This window comes from Macrobrachium nipponense, chromosome 25, assembly GCF_015104395.2.
Source record: "Macrobrachium nipponense isolate FS-2020 chromosome 25, ASM1510439v2, whole genome shotgun sequence".
Taxonomy (NCBI): Eukaryota; Metazoa; Arthropoda; class Malacostraca; order Decapoda; family Palaemonidae; genus Macrobrachium; species Macrobrachium nipponense.
The window spans coordinates 73,624,669-73,642,967 of NC_087214.1; the positions used below are offsets into that span (position 1 = coordinate 73,624,669).

Below are 18,299 nucleotides of genomic sequence, written 5' to 3' on the forward strand. Positions count from 1 at the left end.
CGACAGCCGCAGGAAGGTTAGGGAGAACCCCCACCGTCAGGCGTCCCCTCGGCAGGTTCTGTAGAACGTCCCAGACTGCCAGGGATAGCCATTGATAAGGCATCCTTAAAAAAGTGCGTCTCTTTCATCTTACATCCAAAAGACGAAGAATGTTTTTGTTTGGAGTGATCTAGCGCGTTCTCTGAAAACTAAGAGAACACTGAGCAAGAGCCAGCCGCTGCCAGGAAGCCGCGTTCCAGCAAGCTAGCGTGAGGTACGTTCCTATAGCCAGCAGCGGAGTTCGTTCCAGCTAACAGACTAGCGCGAGCCGCGTTCCTACAACAAACGCGAGCCGCGTTCTAGAAAATTTTTCTTGGCGCAAGGCGCCTTCAAAGAGACGAAGCGCCAGCCTGGCGCAAATTGCGCCAGAAAAACAGACGGCTAGAGCAAGGAACCTTACAGTAGAGTGGCATCAGAACGATCCTTCCATTGAACGTTTCCGGGCAAGAGGCTCTTTCTAAAAGGGGTCTAGTAGGCTCGGAACTGTCAGTGGGCGCACGGGACCTTCCACGCAAGCGGAACGTTCCAGGAGCGAGTCTCCTTTCTAGCGTGCGGAACATTCCAGCGCGCGAACATTCCAGGCGCTAGGTGCAAGGATCCAGGCGCCAGAATATCCTTTCTCTATCTGGCTCTGCCTCGGCAGGGAAAGAAGGTAGTAGAGTATCTGCTGTATGAGAATACGATACGGCAAATCATAAGCACATACCGTAGTTACTTCTTTGCTGAGCACTCAATTACCAGTATCCTTCCAGGAATTTCCTAGGAAGACTACGCTTAAAAGGATTGTTAGACAACACCTACTTAGCTTCTAGATTTATCGAAGTCTTGTTTCGCTTAGATATGCATTATAAGAAACTTCCTGAAGTTCGATAATAATGTTATAAGATTCCTTTATTAAATGGAGTAGCTGGCAACTCTGGAAGAGTAAGGCCAGTCGGCTAACGAGACTGCTATCGCTTAGACACCAACGCAGTATCATGTAGGTGTCGGTCATGAGTGAGCGGTAACATGTCTCTCTCCTGCGGATGGAATGAATAACCGTGTCTCTCCCCTACAATCGTGGTTTTAGCCTCGGATTGAGGGCGATAGTTAAGCAAACATAAATAAAATATTGTCTGCCTTTTGCTAAGAAGCTTTCAATAAGAAAGATATTACATTCAATGCTGTTTACCGTAGGTAACATTTTTAAGGATTCTAACGCAGCGAAACTCTCATATTGTAATTAATGCTCTCATGCTTACGAAAGTATGGCTTATTAGAGTACATGCTTAGTGAGAAGATGATGTAGTAGAGAATTCACTTTAAGAATACGGTATGGTCAAGTCTTATGCACATACCGAGGTTAACTACAGAATTCCTAGTATCCTTATTAACAAAGGTTTCCTAGATTAATGCTTGTTTACCACAATGTGACAGTATTATAAAGGATTCTAATACGGCAGCGCGCGATATATATAATTCTCTCATCCTTTCGAGAAACGCACACAACCTTTTTAAATTCGGATATTGCTCAAGAGAAGTTGGGTGAGTCGGATGGGAAACATTCTCTTAGTGGCAGAAGTTGTTTCCCTGAATGGACTATACTAACGTATATAAAAGTTTTTTCCCACTAAGAACGGAATTAACATGTGAAGGATGTCGGGTACCATAAAGGCATAGATGTTATGGCACATAACCTAAAAAGAACTAGAAGGAAGCGCCAGCATGGCGCAAATTGCGCCAGAAGCACCATCCAAGATATTTTCTCGTTTAGCGAGTTATTAACCTAAGAGTCCAGTAGCCTCTCGACAGCAGGCTCGGTAACGGCAAGATTCGTTCCTGATTTCGTTACCCATTTAATCGAAAAGGGGTCGCTTACAAGGAATGATGATATTTATTTTAATCACTTAGGCCAATTCCACGACTCTCTCATATCGCAAAGAGCATCGAGAATCTCTTTTTTCGCCCACCCGGTTCGCGTTAACAAAAGAGAACCTATTTGGGAACAGACACGGAACGTAACGATCCTTAAGAGGTTCGATGCAAGATTTTGCATGTCCGTGAGAACCTTCTCGATCGAAGATAATAACTGTTAACGTATGTCTAACATTTATTGAAAAGAGTTGTGAGAACCTGCGGAAAGTCTTCTTCATAGATCTCTTTGTAAGGTAGAAGACGAACAGGCTTCCTTTAGACTGCTTCTTTTTCCTCGAACCAAGAGAGGTAGCAATATAAGACATCTTAAATTTAAAGAAGGGGAATAAACTTTAGCCTTTTTTCCCCTAGTTATAAATTCTTAACAGATATTAAGATAATTGGGCGTCAAAGGAAGAGAGGATGTATGCCTCATTTTGGCCTTAGAGAGGTTGGATTCACAGAAGTCACGTTCTTCTCACAGCATGTTTCGTAAGGCTTTTCCAAGAGTATCTGGATATTCTATCAGAATCTATTATAATAGACCTATAAAACTCTCCACTCTGAGTCTGTCCGCGTGCAGACTGACCAGAAGTGGACATGAATGAGAGGTTTTTTCAAGGTAAATGACAATAGTCATGGCTAAGACATAGAATTGCTGCAGATCGTGCTAGATGGAATGAGGAAACTGTCCTCTTCCGATACCTCTGTGAACCACATAGCGGTTTTTTCTTTTTTACACTTTCAGAGGGAAGAATCACCTATGTATATATCTGCTATCAAAGAACGCAGTAAAAGGCCATACTCTGTCTCTACAAAGGGAATTAGCGATAAACAGAGGATTAAGATCTTCGGATCTTATACATACCGCAATACGACAAGAGTAGGATATCATGTACTTCGAATGGGATTTTTTTTTTTTTTGTGGCGGCACAGATTCCGTGTTCCGACAAAATGGAACTGCTCCTCATCAAACTTCTTTGAGGAAGTTTATGAAGGAATTCTTTGTTTCTCTCGCAGCCCTAACGACCAAGAAGACAAGTGATTTTTTTTGTGCATTGGAATCTCGCATCAGATTCAATGGAGACTCGGCAATGGGGTTCTGCCAGCAGTAGTATGTCTGGCAAAAGAAATAAATCCCTCTATTCCTGACGCAACGCTTTCAGATAGAAGTTTAGTTGCCCAGGCAGGGTACTTACATTTTCATCTACAGAGAAGAGATGGTTTAAAAACGTTTGCCTACAGAGTCTTCGGGGTGCGATGAGGGCTCAAAATGCTTCCCAGAAGGTATTCAGAAGGATACAATAAGAGCTAGAAATCAGGGTTCCGCCAAATTTCAGCTCAGTCCTCCTTCGACTTCCAGACTCCTTCCCTTCCTTCGGGCAAGGATAGGGAAGATTCTGCAACGAGGAACCTCATCAACATGTAAGAAGAGATCTCGTTAGCAAAAGAAGTGTTCACGAAGGACCTCCTCGGAACGAAGACTCTTCTCTCTCGTGTTGTTAGATATCCTGTCGTCTACTGGGTGTAGCTGACTAAAATCACCTCCCCTTGCCAGGGGCCAAAAGCTCAAAGGGGAAGAATTTTCTTCCACCCTTCTCCAGTCTCCTGATAAACTATGTGGTTGTTCAGGACTCTCGACATGTAGCGCCAGCCAAGCGCCAAATGCCAATACAGGCGAAAAACGCCAGAGGCGGACAGTTCCAAGGAACTCTGTCATGGTCGGATACTGAGAAGGAGCGGGCCTCCATTTGCGCCAGAGGCGAACAAATCGGACAGATATAAGAGTGTCCGATGTGGACATCGTCAGACAGCCTAGAGACTCTTCCAAGCTCGAAGCTCCAGCAAGTGTGGAGGAGCCAAGCAGGCGCGAGGCGCCAGCCAGGCTCTAGGAGCCAGCCAGGCTCTAGGAGCCAGCCAGGCTCTAGGAGCCAACCAGGCTCTAGGAGCCAGCCAGGCTCTAGAGCCAGCCAGGCTCTAGGAGCCAGCCAGGCTCTAGGAGCCAGCCAGGCTCTAGGAGCCAGCCAGGCTCTAGGAGCCAACCAGGCTCTAGGAGCCAGCCAGGCTCTAGGAGCCAGCCAGGCTCTAGGAGCCAGCCAGGCTCTAGGAGCCAGCCAGGCTCTAGGAGCCAGCCAGGCTCTAGAAGCCAGCCAGGCGCCATCCAGGTGCCAGGCTCCTTCAAGGCTAGGCTCCAGTCAGGATTGAGGATCCATCCAGACGCAAGGCTCCTTCCAGTAAAGAGAAACCTAAAGCTCTGTCATGTAAGAGGGCTAGTCCCCATTGATATGATACAGGTAAGGCTCTGCCATGTAAGTGGGTCAGCCCCCATTGGCACGATCCGAGAAGGCTCTGTCGTGTAAGCGGGCTAGCCCCCATTGACATGATCCAGAAGGGTTTGTCAGTCATAGGTCCTACCTCGCTGAAACTCTTGAGGCATGCAGACTCATAGACAGTAATCATGAAGTCTTTCTGCCAGGCTCCAGGTGCCTTCCAGGCGCAAGGCACCAGCCAGACGCAAGGCTCCAGCCAGGCGCGAGGCGCTAGCCAGGAAGGAGGAGCCATCAGGCACCAGCCAGGCGCGAGGTGCCAGCCAGGCGCAAGGCGCCATCTATAGGCGCGCGGCTCCAGCCAGGCTCTAGGCGCCATTCAGCGCAAGGCTCCAGCCAGGCGCGAGGCGCTAGACAGGCGCTAGGCGCCTGCCAAGCGCTAGCCAGGCTCCAGGCTTCACCCGAAAGAGATCTATATCAAAGAACGCCCTGGCCTTCTTTGAGACATTGTGATCTCCTAAGCACTTGATAAGTGCATTGATGATTCCTTCAAACAGCTGAGAATTAAAAGCGCATGAAGTGCGAGCTTTTCCGAATTCTTGTTCTTTCCCTAACAATATGTCATAAGGACATATTAGCTGTCACATACGGGAGATGCAACTCTGTGTTGACTTCCCATTATCCGAAGGATGTCAAGATAACCTTCGAGGGATCCTTCTCTCTTGGTTGATACGTGTCTGCGGATACATTGCTGGGATAGGGAGCAGATACTGATCCTTAAACAGTGAGTTAAATTTTATTTAACGTCGTGTTTTTTCTTTGGGTTGTTTGAAAGGAGTTTGTAGATAACTCTTTCAACTTAAGCACCTAACCCTCGTGTTAGGATCAGGTGATCGGGATCGGTGTTGTGCTCCTTAATTATGCCACTAGCATAGGCATATTGTCATGTAAAGAGCTCTGTCGAGTAAAATGGAAAGAACCCACCCCATCGAGCAGACTCCCACAAGAACTCCTTAGCCATAGGTCACATCCTCGCTGAGGCTCTTGAGGCGAAGCAGATTCCCTAGGCATGTTAGCCATGGAGGCCTTCCGATGATCAAGTAGGAACCAAGGTTGGTTTTTATTTATTTTATACCTACAACGTATGTTGTTTTACCTGTTCTATTTCAGTAAATAGTTGTCTCTTTTCCCATCCACCAAGGGTGGTCAATCAGCTAAGTATAATATCTTGACGGGTAAGTTCCCAATGTACAAAAATGATATTGTTAAGATACATAAAGTTTTGTACATACTTACCTGGCAGATATATACGATTGATGGCCCACCCAACCTCCCCTCAGGAGACAGGTGGAAGAGAAAATCTGGTTTCTAGAACTTTTTTGGTAATCGTTATCTAGGTCCTGCCACCTCGCGGTCAGGGGCGGTAGATCACCTGACCTACCTGCAGCGTGTGCCGCGAAATTCGAATTTCTGTCGGGGACGATGGAGTCTATAGCTAAGTATATATCTGCCAGGTAAGTATGTACAAAACTTTATTGTATCTTAACAATATCATTTCCCATACGCTTACTGAGAAGGCAACACAGGATTTGCTGGTACATTCTGCTAAGAAGCCTAGGCCAGCTGCTTCTGTCTCGAAGAGGGAGCCAACACCTGCCCAACAGCCCTTTCGAGGTAGAGCTTTTAGCCGAGCCCCAAGGAAGAGAGGAGAGAAAAGAGAGGAAGATCTTCCATTAGAGTTCCAAAGAAGAACGCAAAATGAGATTCCAGTCCTCCAATCACCAGTAGGGGCCAGACTTCTGGATTCTCGGAAGCATGGGCTTCAATGAAAGCAGATTCTTGGTCCCTGCAAGTGCTGAGGAAAGGATACCTCATCCCCTTCAAGAACAGACCTCCATTGACGACGACTCCGAGGGAGCTGTCAGCGAGATACAAGGACCCTGTAAAGAGAGAGATCCTTCTTGGACTGGTGCAGCAAATGTTGGAGAAGGAGGCCATCGAGGTAGTACAGGATCCGCACTCCGAGGTTTTTACAATCGCCTATTTTGGTGCCGAAAGCCTCGGGGGGGTGGGGGTGGAGGCCTGTCCTAGGACGTGAGTGCATTGAATCGCTTCGTGGAGAAGACAAAGTTCTCCATGGAGACATCCAACTCGGTTCTCTCTGCTCTCCGTCCAGGAGATTGGATGGTCTCCCTCGACCTGCAAGATGCATACTTTCACGTCCCCCTGCATCATTCGTCGAAGAAATATCTTCGATTCATGGTGCAGGGAAGGATTTATCAGTTCAGAGCTTTGTGTTTCGGCCTCTCGACGGCTCCTCAGGTGTTTACAGCGTTGATGAGAAACGTAGCAAGATGGCTACATCTGAAGGGGTGAGGATATCTCTTTACCTAGACGATTGGCTTATAAGAGCGCAGACAAGACAAAAGTGCTTGGAGGACTTGGAGATAGCTCTTCAATTGACCATATCTCTCGGATTGCTCGTAAACCTCGAGAAGTCTCACACAATCCCCAGTCAGACTATCGTCTATCATCTGGGGATTCGATGGATTCTCGGGGTTTTCGAGGGTATCCATCCCAGGAAAGAATCTCGAAAGGGTTGGAGAAAATCTCGGTCTTCCTAGAGAAAGAACGAAGCTCAGCGAGGGAATGGGCTCAGTCTTCTGGGCACTCTTTCCTCGCTGGAGCGTTCATCTCTAGGGAGACTGAATCTGAGACCCTTGCAGTTCCATCTCAGAAGGAGTTGGAACAGAAGAAAAGGAGATCTTTTGGATACCTTTCCTATAGGAGAGAGTATCAAAAAACCACTTACGATGGTGGTTAGGACCACTGACAAGAAACGAAGGAGTGTCCTTGGCCCTTCAGAACCCTCACCTAGTGTTATTCTCAGACGCTTCGGACACGGGGTGGGGAGCCTCACACTAGGGACGAAGGAAGTGTCAGGCAGTTGGACAGAACAGAAGGCCTGGCACATAAATGCAAAGGAACTCTTAGCACTGCAGTTTTTCGAGAACGAAGTCAGAGGCGTGGTGGTCCAAGTCAACTCGGACAACACCACGGCTCTGGCTTATATAAGAAAACAAGGGGGGACACACTCTTTCTCCCTTTACCAACTAGCAAGGGATCTGTTGATATGGACAGAAGAAAGAGGGATTCGACTCCTGACGAGGTTCGTTCAAGGAGGGAAGAATATAAGAGCAGACAGACTGAGCAGGAAAAACCAGGTCCTTCCAACAGAGTGGTACCCTTCATTCACAAGTCTGCCACCAACTATGGTCTCTTTGGGGGAAGCCGCAAGTGGACCTGTTTGCAACATTCCTATCCAGGAGGATGGAGAACTTTTGCTCGCTGGGGGACGATCCCAGAGCCCTATCCATAGATGCCATGCTCATGGATTGGGAGGGCATAGACGCGTATGTGTTTCCCCCATTCAAGATGCTGGGGGAAGTAATGAGAAAGTTCGTGTCCTCGGAGGAATTGAGGATGACATTTGATCGCTCCTTATTGGCCTTGCAAAAGAGAATGGTTCACAGAGGCACAGGAATGGATAGTGGACTTCCCCAGATCTCTTCCCGAAAGGACAGATCTGCTCAGACAACCCCACTTCGAGAGGTATCACAAAAATATCCACGCTCTCGCTCTGACTGCCTTTCGACTATCGAAAGATTGGTCAGAGCGAGAGGCTTTTCTCGCGAAGCGGCAAAAGCAATTGCTGGAGCAAGGTCCTCAACCATGCGGATATACCAATCGAAGTGGGAAGTTTTCCGTAGATGGTGTAAGGCGAAGAAGCTGTCCTCCTCCGATACCTCTGTGACCGAAATTGCTGATTTTCTTTTGTTTTTTTTTTACGAGAAGAATCTCATCTGGCAGTGTCAACCATTAAAGGTTATAAGAGCATGTTATCAGCTGTGTTCAGGAATAGGGGCCTGAACATAGAGAATAACAAAGATCTGCATGATTTGATTAGATCATTTGAAACTAAAAAATTAAGAACTTCTTCTCGCCCTAGTTGGAATCTGGATGTGGTTCTCAAATACCTTATGTCGGAGAGATTTGAACCTCCCGATAAAGCTACTTTCCGGGACTTGACTAGAAAATGCATTTTCTTAATAGCTCTCGCCACTGCGAAAAGAGTGAGTGAGCTGCAAGCGCTTGACTCTAGAGTGGGTTTTAAGAAGGATTCGGCTGTATTGTCCTTTAAACCTTTATTTCTAGCAAAAATGAAAACCCCTCGAGACCTTGGCCTAGGACTTTTGAAGTAAAAGGCCTTTCTCAATTAGTTGGGAATGAAATGGAAAGAACTTTATGTCCTGTGAGAAACTTTGAAATTTTACCTGCAGAAGAAGAAGCAGTTGCAGGGTTGCAATCAGAGTTTATGGTGTGCAGTTAAAGACCCTAGAAAGAGCTATGTCAAAGAATGCCTTAGCATTTTGTTTTAGGTTAGGAACATCATAACGGAAGCCCACATGAGCTGTGATAGTGAGGCATATAAGACCTTAAGGGTAAAAGCACAGAACACAAGATACGTGCAGTCGCTACATCATTGTCGTTCAACAAGAACATGTCAATGAACATCTTAGCGGCCACGTATTGGAGATGTAACTCAGTGTTCGCCTCACATTACTTGAAAGATGTGAGAGTGACATATGAGAAATGCTTCTCTCTAGGACCTTATGTATCAGCGGATACAGTGCTGGGGAAAGGAGAGAAGACTGATCCTTAATATTAATTTTTGTCCTTATATTTTATATATTGTGATTTTTAAAATTATTGGTGTTGAGTTTTTAGGTTGTTTGAAAGGTGTTTGGGGATAACGCCTTTCAATCATATTTACTAATCCACGGTTAGGATCGGGTGATCGGGATCAGTATTTTACTCCTTTATATGCCAAGAGGCATAGGTATATTGTCATGTAAGTGAATAAGACTCCAGTGACAATTGCCATTAGGTTCTGTTGAGTAAGTGGATAAGACCCCATTGACAGTCCTTTTCAAGAGTTCTCAGCCATAGAGGGCACACCCTCGCTGAAGCTTTTGAGGCGAAGCAGACTTCTCAGCACAAGCTAAGAAATCTTCCGCCTAAACAGGTAGGAACTAGGGTATTATTAATTAACTTGTATTACCTACAACATATGTTGTTTACCTATTAGGTCAGTAATTAGCTGTCTCTTGCCCTCCGCCAAAGGTGCCAATCAGCTAAGTATATATCTGGCAGGGAAGTTGAATGTATGAAAATGATATTGTTATTGTACAATAAAGTTTCATACATACTTACCTGGCAGATATATACGATCGTATGGCCCACCCAACCTCCCCTCAGGAGACAGGTGGAAGAGAAAAATCTGGCTTAAAACGGTAATAGTTCCTATTCCTGCCACCCAGCGGCAGGCGGCGGGATCACCTGACCTACCTGTAGTGTGTGCCGCGAAATTTGAATTTCTGTCGGGGACGACGGAGTCTATAGCTAAGTATATATCTGCCAGGTAAGTATGTATGAAACTTTATTGTACAATAACAATATCATTTCTCACAGCAAGAGGCACTGGCTTTGGAATCGACTGCCATGCAGCATTCCAAGCAGTCTCCTGGCTGTACCTGTGGTCCCTCATGGTGTCCAGGGTCGCGGCCTCCTCGGGAAACATCACTCCCAAAGGAGACCCGGCTTTCAGGAGACTGTCAGTCTGGGGGTAGGGTAGGGTGATCTCCTACCTGGCCCACCAGACGGCCAACCTGTGGGCCAACCTGTGGGCCAACCTGTGGGCCAACCTGGTTCTGAGAGGTAGGGACGCAGTCCTCGCTCGAGTGACCAGGTCGGCAGGGCGTGAGGCAGCTTTGGGTCTTGAGGAATGGACGGGTGCTGGGTTCCTCCTCTCTCTTTCCTAGAGAGATGGTGGGCACTGCAGTGGAACAGCGGCGCACTGAGGACAATGACCGCCTAGTCCACCAGGCAGTCTCGGAAGGTGGATGGGCAGCCTCGAGCCACTGCAGCCAAGCCTCGAAGCTTGGCTAGCGTTTCCTCTGCGGCTAAGACGATGTCCTTGTCGAGGCCAAGAGGAAAGACCCAGCCTTCGACTTCTGCTGTAGGGAGTGACCGTCAGCCCACCTCCTAGTCCTCCTTCTCCCGAGGAGGAACCGGGAAGAAGAAGTTGAAGAAGGGGAAACGTTAGGGACAGCGTTCCCCCTCACCTGCTGCTGGAAGTTGGGGGGGTGCCGGGAGAACCATTGGGCAACTTGGCAGCGCTACGGAGCCGAGACCTGGATAGTGGATGTCCTTCAGGAGGGATATCTACTACCTTTTGAGTCACAGCCACCCCTCGCCTCCAACCCGGTCCATCTGCAGATGTACGTCCCCGGTTCAGCCAGGGACATAGCGCTTCGGCAAGAGGTAGATGCCATGCTGAGCAAATGAGCTGTGGAGATCGTATGGGACCAGTCCCCGGGCTTCTGCAGCCAACTTTTCCTGGTGGAGAAGTCATCGGGGGGCTGGCGCCTGGTGATAGATTTCTCTCCCCTGAACCGATTCATTCGCCAGACTTGGTTCACGATGGAGACAGCACACACTCCATGCTCCACTCTATCAGGGAGAACGACTTCATGCTTTCTGTGGACCTGAAGGATGCGTATTTCCAGATACCCATCCACTAGTCCTCCAGGAAGTACCTCCGCTTCATCCTCGACGGGACAGTGTACCAATTCAGGGCACTTTGCTTTGGTCTCTCAACCGCCCCACAGGTGTTCACGCTGGTGTCTGCTTGGGCCCATTCGATAGGGATACGTCTTCTGAGGTATCTCAACTATTGGCTGGCCCTGGTGAGCTCTTGCTCGCAGTTGCTACAGGACAGGGATCAACTCCTCGAATTCTGTCGCGATCTCGGGATCGTGGTGAATTTCGAGAAGTCAGATCTCAAGCCCAAGCAGAGGATGAAGTACCTGGGCATGCTGATCGACACGGTAGCAGGGCGAGTCTTCCCCGCAGACTCGGGGATCAGCAGGTTCAGGGAGGCAGCCGGACAGTTCCTGTCTCGGCAGGAACAGCCAGCTCAGCAGTGGCAGTCACCTGTCGTCTCTCAAGAAGTTAGTCCCTCACGAGCGTCTTCACCTGCGGTCTCTTCAGTGGAGGCTGAAGGAGTGTTGGTCACAGGCAAGAGAGCCGCCGTACTTCCCCGTGCCTCTCACAGAGGAGGGGCAGGACTTAGCCTGGTGGCGGGACGACGAGAACCTCGTAAGAAAAGTACCTCTCCGCACTCCCCCCCCCCGGAGATACTGCTGTTCTCAGACGCGTCGACCGAGGGATGGGGCGCACACCTGGAGGAGTTGCTGGCTGCAGGTGTGTGGGGTCATCATGACAAGCACCTTCTCATCAACATCCTGGAGATCAAGGCAGCGTTCCTCGCTCTCCAAGAGTTCCAGGAACGGGTGATGGGACACACAGTGGTGTTGATGAGCGACAACACCACGGTAGTGGCATAAGTCAAGAAACGGGGGCCTAGTGTCCCTCCCATTGCACCAGTTGACAATGCAGGTGCACGAGTGGGCAGTAGCTCACTCGGTAGAGCTGTCGGCCAGATACATTCCTGGCAAGAGGAACGTAGTGGCAGACACGCTCAGCCGTCAGAATCAGGTGATAGGGACCGAATGGTCCCTTCACCCAGACGTGGCGGAAAGGCTCTTCGACCTGTGGGGGCGTCCAATTGTGGATCTGTTCGCCACCCGGCACAACAGGAAACTCGAGGTTTTCTACTCAGTTGTGCTGGACCCATGGATAGCTGCAGAGGACGCTCTTCAAAATCCGTGGGGCAACCTCTTCGTCTACGCCTTTCTCCCGTTCTGTCTGATTCGCAAGGTGATCAGCAGGGTGCTGGTCACCGTGAATCTTCAGATGATTCTGGTGGCACCTGCTGGCTTTTCTCACCAAGACACGGAGAGAGATCCCCCCCTGGCACAACCTCCTGTGCCAACCACACGTGGAACGGTACCACCGAGCGGTTCGGTCCCTGTCTCTTCATGGCTGGCTGTTATCCACCATCTCTTGTGAGCGAGAAGATTTTCTCGCCGAGCAGCTACAGAGATGGCTGGGTACCTCAGACAGTCCTCTACAGCGGTGTACCAGGGGAAGTGGTCCATCTTCTGTGGTTGGTATTGTGGACGAGGACTCTCTCCTCTCAGAGCCACTCTTCAGCAGGTAGCGGATTTCCTCGTATTCCTTCGCCGAGAGAAGCTCCTCTCCGTCTCCGCAGTTATAGGCTACAGAGCCGACCTGGCCCTAGCCCTTAAGCTGTGGGGAGTGGACATTTCCACCTCCATGGAGATCTCCCTCCTGAAGAAGAGCTTCGAGAGGTCTTGCCCACCCAGGGGACTCAGGCCCCCGGGGTGGGATGTGACTCTCGTCCTTAGGAGTTTGACTCGAAGACCCTTCGAGCCACTCTGAGAGTCGTCAGACAGGGATCTGACCCTCAAGACTGTCTTTCTGCTGGCCCTGGCATCGGCGAAGAGAGTAGGGGAACTTCATGGTCTTTCCTTTGATGTTAAGCACACGAGGGGATGGGGATCGGTGACGCTCTATTTTGTCCCGGACTTTGTAGCGAAGACTCGGAACCCTTCGGTCCCTGGCGACCGATTCGAGTCATTCACGATCCCCTCCCTGAAGGACTTCACCGACAACGATGCGGATGAGATGCTGCTTTGTCCTGTGAGGGCGCTACAACACTATCTGAAGAGAACTCGCCACCTTAGGCCTGAGTGTCGATGCCTCTTCGTTAGCACCGGGGTTACCAAGTAGGAAGTGTCCTAGAACACTCTTTCTTTATGGCTTCTTAAGGTGATCAGGAAGGCGTACGCTTCAGATAGGAGTGACGACACCGGTACCCTTCGTCCGAGAGCCCACGAAGTCAGAGGTATTGGTCCAACCCTTGCGTTCCGCAAGAACTTCTCCGTGGCACAGGTGCTGAAGGCAGGGGTTTGGGCCAACCAGACCACCTTCACATCTTTCTACCTTCGGGATATCGCCCACAGGTCCTTGGACACTCTTTCCTTTGGACCCGTGGTGGCTGCTCAACAAGTTGTGTAGCTTACCCAGCTCCCTTGCCGGACAAGACAGCATCACATCCTTGTGAGACTGCATGAATGGATGAGTGAATGAGAGTGTGACTGGCTTCTCTTCCTCCTCTTTTCTCTCCTCTACCTGTGGGCAGAGGGTTGCCGTCGTCACTACGCTGGACAGGAGGCCGATGCAGGTAAGCTACGCGACCGAGCTCCATCCTATCCCTTTCATTAGGGATAGGAGCGGTTATCCACCACTTCCCTAACAAGGGGGCGAGTGGACACCAACAAGAGACAAACCCATGACCTTATATTTGGCTCTTGAGTAGGAACTAGTTCTTGCTTGCTATTCATAAGAGGTACACTTGCCTTCCTCATATGAATTTGGTCCAGAGGTCTGACCACTGATCCTGCAGTGCACACCCCGATCAGTCGGGCAGAGGCTAGGATCCCTCCCTCTGCTCTTACGACCAGGGAGGGAACCAAGGTCGGACGAACACCAGTCTGTTCATAAGACTCAGATTCCACCTACCAATAAGTGAGTCTTCCATATGTTAAAGGACCGAGGGTTTGTACTACGTGTCGTAACAAATCACTATTTGTTGTAGATTGTATTTTTCCTAACTATACAAACCTGAGGTCCTTTACACATAGTCCCACCTCATGCCACCCCTCACCCTGTTCTTGGGCCTAAAGCAAAGTGAAGCTTCACCTCCCAGTCGGGCGGGACTCCCGACTATCAGATAAGCAGTTAACTACCGAACCACCGTGTTTGAAAGCTTATGACCGGTTCCAGCTGCGCTGAAGTTACATTTCATATGTTAAAGGACCTCAGGTTTGTATAGTTAGGAAAAATACAATTTACGACAAATTGTGATTTTTACAGCGTTGTTGACAAAAAATACAGAAGCCAGATGAGCTTGTGAATTTTTAGTCTACACCTGAAGTTGTAGTAGTATGTAATAAAGTGTAAAAGTGTGCCTCATTGGTCTTGTTAAACTGATATGTGCTGTTTCTCTTTCCAAATTGTAAATGTGTTGTTTTATTTAGTATCCCTTTTTTTCCCCAGCCTACCTGTTGCTTCAGTTTTCAGATTTTCATCAGAAATTTTTCCTGGCAATAATAGAATTGTACATATACAGAAATTTGTTAGAACTTTTGTATTTAAGAAAATTGTTTAAATCACAGGCATTATATTTGAAAATTGGTTGGGAATGCAGTACATGAAGCTGTAAAGGTAAATGTTCTCACTTTTTATGATTGAATTCTTCATAAATCATAAGAATTTCTCTCGTTTCTGACAGGTACAAATAAACACCGTCCAAAGCTGATTAAAGCCCCAAGAAGTAGCAAATTGTGTAAGTCTGTTTGGTGTCTGCGTGTCGGAGAAGACGAAACCAACAAGTGTTCCAATGAGAAATGTGCCTTTTCGCATGATGTTGATGCTTATTTAGAATCAAAACCTGAGGACCACGATGGCGAGTGCCACAATTTTCGTACTTTTGGAATGTGTCATTACGGTCTGATATGTCGGTAAGTGACGTATGTATTGTATGACTTGCCGGTCAAGTGGAATATAAGAATATGGTATATCAAATCCCTTAGGATGACAAAGTTAGTAGTATAGGATATCAAAAATTGTGATCAACATCATAAATGATTTTACAACAGGTTTTCCTTGTATTGAGTTGGATATGGAATAAGTTTCCTCCACTTAGCTTTGAGAGATGTCCTTGTTTTGCATTTGTCATTGCATATTGTTTAGAAATTTAAAAACTGCTTTTGAATTTTGGAGCATTTGTACTTTTTTTTTTTTTTTTTTTTTTTTTTTTTACTTTATATGTATATTTTGCCAAGAGAATGTTATTTCTTTTACCAACAGGTTTCATTTTTTAAGTCATAAAGAATTCCTATATCATATTTTGATTTCATGAACAAAATATGGACCAAATTTATGTTAAACCTAGATTAAGTTTTAGATTGCAGCAAATTTTTCAAGATTATTTCTTGGCATTCAACCAGATGTCAAGGTTTTTGTTGACAAAATGTTATTGTCTTAATATTTTTTTGAATACTGTACAGTACTGATATAGTCTAAGTATTTGCATTTCACAAGAGACCCTGCTTTTGTAAAGAGCTATAACATGTTGTGTTAGCTGCAAAATTTAAAATCAGAAATGTATACTAGCAAGAGTATTGGAAAATAAAATGTTTGAGTTCCTTTTGGGTAGACAGTGGTAAATATTATCTTGCACTTTAGGTCAGTGGTAAAGGAAAATGTTAAAAGTTAGGTACAATATTATACATCTTATTTCCTTGATAAAAAATGTCTAAAATTTATAATTTATTGAAGTAATGTACTTTTGCTTTTGTAGGTATGGTAGAGACCACATAGAAGATAAAAGAAACAAGGTCAATGATGAGTTGTGGTTGAAACATGAAAATAGTCCGAAGGTTCTCAATGTGCTCAAGAAAGAGGTGAGCTGTGCCCTGCTTTTTCATTGAAAGCATTTCAGTGTTTACTGTTGAATTTATATTGGTCTGGTATTTTTATTTATTAGCAAATAAACATTCATAAAGTAAGTATTGTATGTTTAAATAGTCAGTGAATGTTAAAATATTTTGTAGCAAAATGCTTAAGCAATAGCTGTTACAAATAGTACACTTATTTTAATGACTATTAAAGTTCTTTCATCCTCTACTTTCAGGTACAGTTTGACCTACGGAAGCGGAAGTTTGATTTTGGGAAAGCCTTGAACATCCACAAAATGGTTCAGTCAGAGTTAGACAAAAAGAGAGCTAACAGTAAGAAAGTAGAAAATGGGGAGACTAAAGAAAATGGCGAGGATAAAGGAGTTAAAAATGAAGCGCTAGGACCAGCTGCAGATGATGATCTGATTAAATTTACCTCCAGAGAAAAGAAAAAAGTAAGCTATGAATGTGTCCATTTTAATTGCAATTTTAAATGAAAGAAGTAATATTGAGTATTTGAAAATGATAGCTGATAGCATGCTTAGTGTTTATTTTATTTATTTTTTTATTCGGCCAGATCGAATGGAGAGGGAAGACCTATTTAGCACCTCTGACCACAGTGGGAAATCTCCCCTTTCGCCGCATATGCAAAGATCTCGGGGCTGACATCACGTGCAGCGAGATGGCCTTGGCTACTAACCTCCTTCAGGGTTCTCCGAGCGAATGGGCCCTTGTCAAACGGCACCCATCAGAAGACCTTTTTGGCGTCCAGGTAGGGATTTACTTATTTCAAAAGAATTAAATTTTTATTGTTATTCACTTTGTTGTCTGCTGCATCTTGGAGAGTTAGTATTAAATACAGATGGGAAAGGAGTTTTCTTTGGCAGATGAGGTGTTCATCACTGTCTGCGGATGTTTGTGTCCATTTTCACAGATTTAAAGACATTCATTTGATTGATACTGTATTGATGAAATTTGGCTTGCCTTTTACATTGAAAGCAGTCTATAACAGTCTGTCTCACCTGTACAGTTTCCATTCATCTTTCATAAGTAACTGTGACACCATTTAGAACCTTCCAGTAATCTTACCTGTGGAACATGGAATAACGAGTTCACTGGTTTCATTCCTGTTAAGGTTTACATAATGCCAAAGCTGTTCTCTTGTTTATTGTGCTTGAAATGATGACCTTGGTACCTAAAATTGATTCAGGTTATGTTAATCCAACTTTTTGAAACTCCTGTCAGTTAATCATCAAGGAATTCACCAAAACAATAGCCATGACTGCCCTTAGATATATAAAGAATTTATAAAACCAGTTTGTACTATGGATACATGCATGGCTATTATTCTATGAGAAGCTTCTTTCCTCTCTCCATGCAATTGATTCCTTATCATCTTGCTGTGCTGGTGTTCATTGAGCTTGCGAACAAATAGATTATCCACCACTGTGAAAGTTCTTTGAAATTTAAAGTCGAGCTTAATCTGGCAAGGCCAGCACCAGATTTAATTATCAAAGCAATGAGTACCTCACGAGATTTGGTTCCTGTTTAAAGAAAATACTATCAAAGGCTAACAGAAAAACATGTATGGTGAGGCTGTCTTCATTTCAACCAATATCTAATCCAGATCTTGGACGCCTCAGCGGCGTGGTTGTTATGGTATTAGTGTCCCATCTCAGTGGTCGCGCGTTCGATTCTCGGCCATTCCATTGAGGAATGAGAGATGTGTATTTCTGGTGATAAAAGTTCACTCTCGACGTGGTTCGGAAGTCACGTAAAGCTGTTGGTCCCGTGGCTGAATAACCATACTGGTTCCATGCAACGTAAAAGCACCATACAAACAAACTATACAGTACAGTAATACCCCAAACTTATGCGAGGTTAGGTTCCAGAAGTTTCATGTAAGTTTGGCATGGTCTCTAAAATTGCTAATAAATGCTTACTTCTAGAGTTTGAACACTAAATATGACCCTAATCATGGTCCCTAAGTATTAGGCTAACTTTGAAATGAAATTAAAGTTACTGTAATTTGATTTAAAAGTTAGTTTAATACATTACCCTTAAAAAAGAAATAACTGGTGGGCATAAAAATAGTTACAGTAACTACTATGTACATACGTATCCACTTTCGTACTTATACTAAGTTACCCAATTCGTGGGATGCCATTTTCTTTTTCCGTCAGAGTAAAAGTTTTTTTTGCGTCACTAGGTAAACTTCATAAGCCAGTCACAACAAAGTCACACAATTCAATAAAATAAAGAAGACATGTATGTACATAGTAGTTACTGCAACTATGTTTATGCCCACTAGTTATTTCTTTTTTAAGGGTAATGTATTAAACTAACTTTTAAATCAAATTACAGTAACTTTAATTTCATTTCAAAGTTAGCCTACTACTTAGGGAGCATGATTAGGGGCATATTTAGTGTTCAAACTCTAGAAGTAAGCATTTATTAGCAATTTTAGAGACCATGCCAAACTTACATGAAACTAATGGAACCTAACCTCGCGTAAGTTCAGAGTATTACTGTACTGTATAGGGTGTGTCCAAGATCTGGATTAGATATTGGTTGAAATGAAGTACTGTTT

General features: G+C 45.7%; 1 protein-coding gene across 5 annotated transcripts in view; it reads left to right on the plus strand.

Moving 5' to 3' along the window:
- Nucleotides 1-18,299, plus strand: part of LOC135199533 (tRNA-dihydrouridine(47) synthase [NAD(P)(+)]-like) — a 64,091-nt gene that overhangs the window by 31,883 nt on the left and 13,909 nt on the right. For all 5 annotated transcript variants that reach the window (XR_010311092.1, XM_064227671.1, XM_064227672.1 and 2 more), the window contains exons 3-6: nt 14,542-14,770; nt 15,613-15,715; nt 15,946-16,164; nt 16,287-16,481. Coding sequence is in view for 4 of the 5 variants with exons in the window: in XM_064227671.1 (XP_064083741.1) it covers nt 14,542-14,770; nt 15,613-15,715; nt 15,946-16,164; nt 16,287-16,481 (746 nt within the window). In the remaining variant the exon portion in view is untranslated. The remainder of the gene's footprint in view (nt 1-14,541; nt 14,771-15,612; nt 15,716-15,945; nt 16,165-16,286; nt 16,482-18,299) is intronic.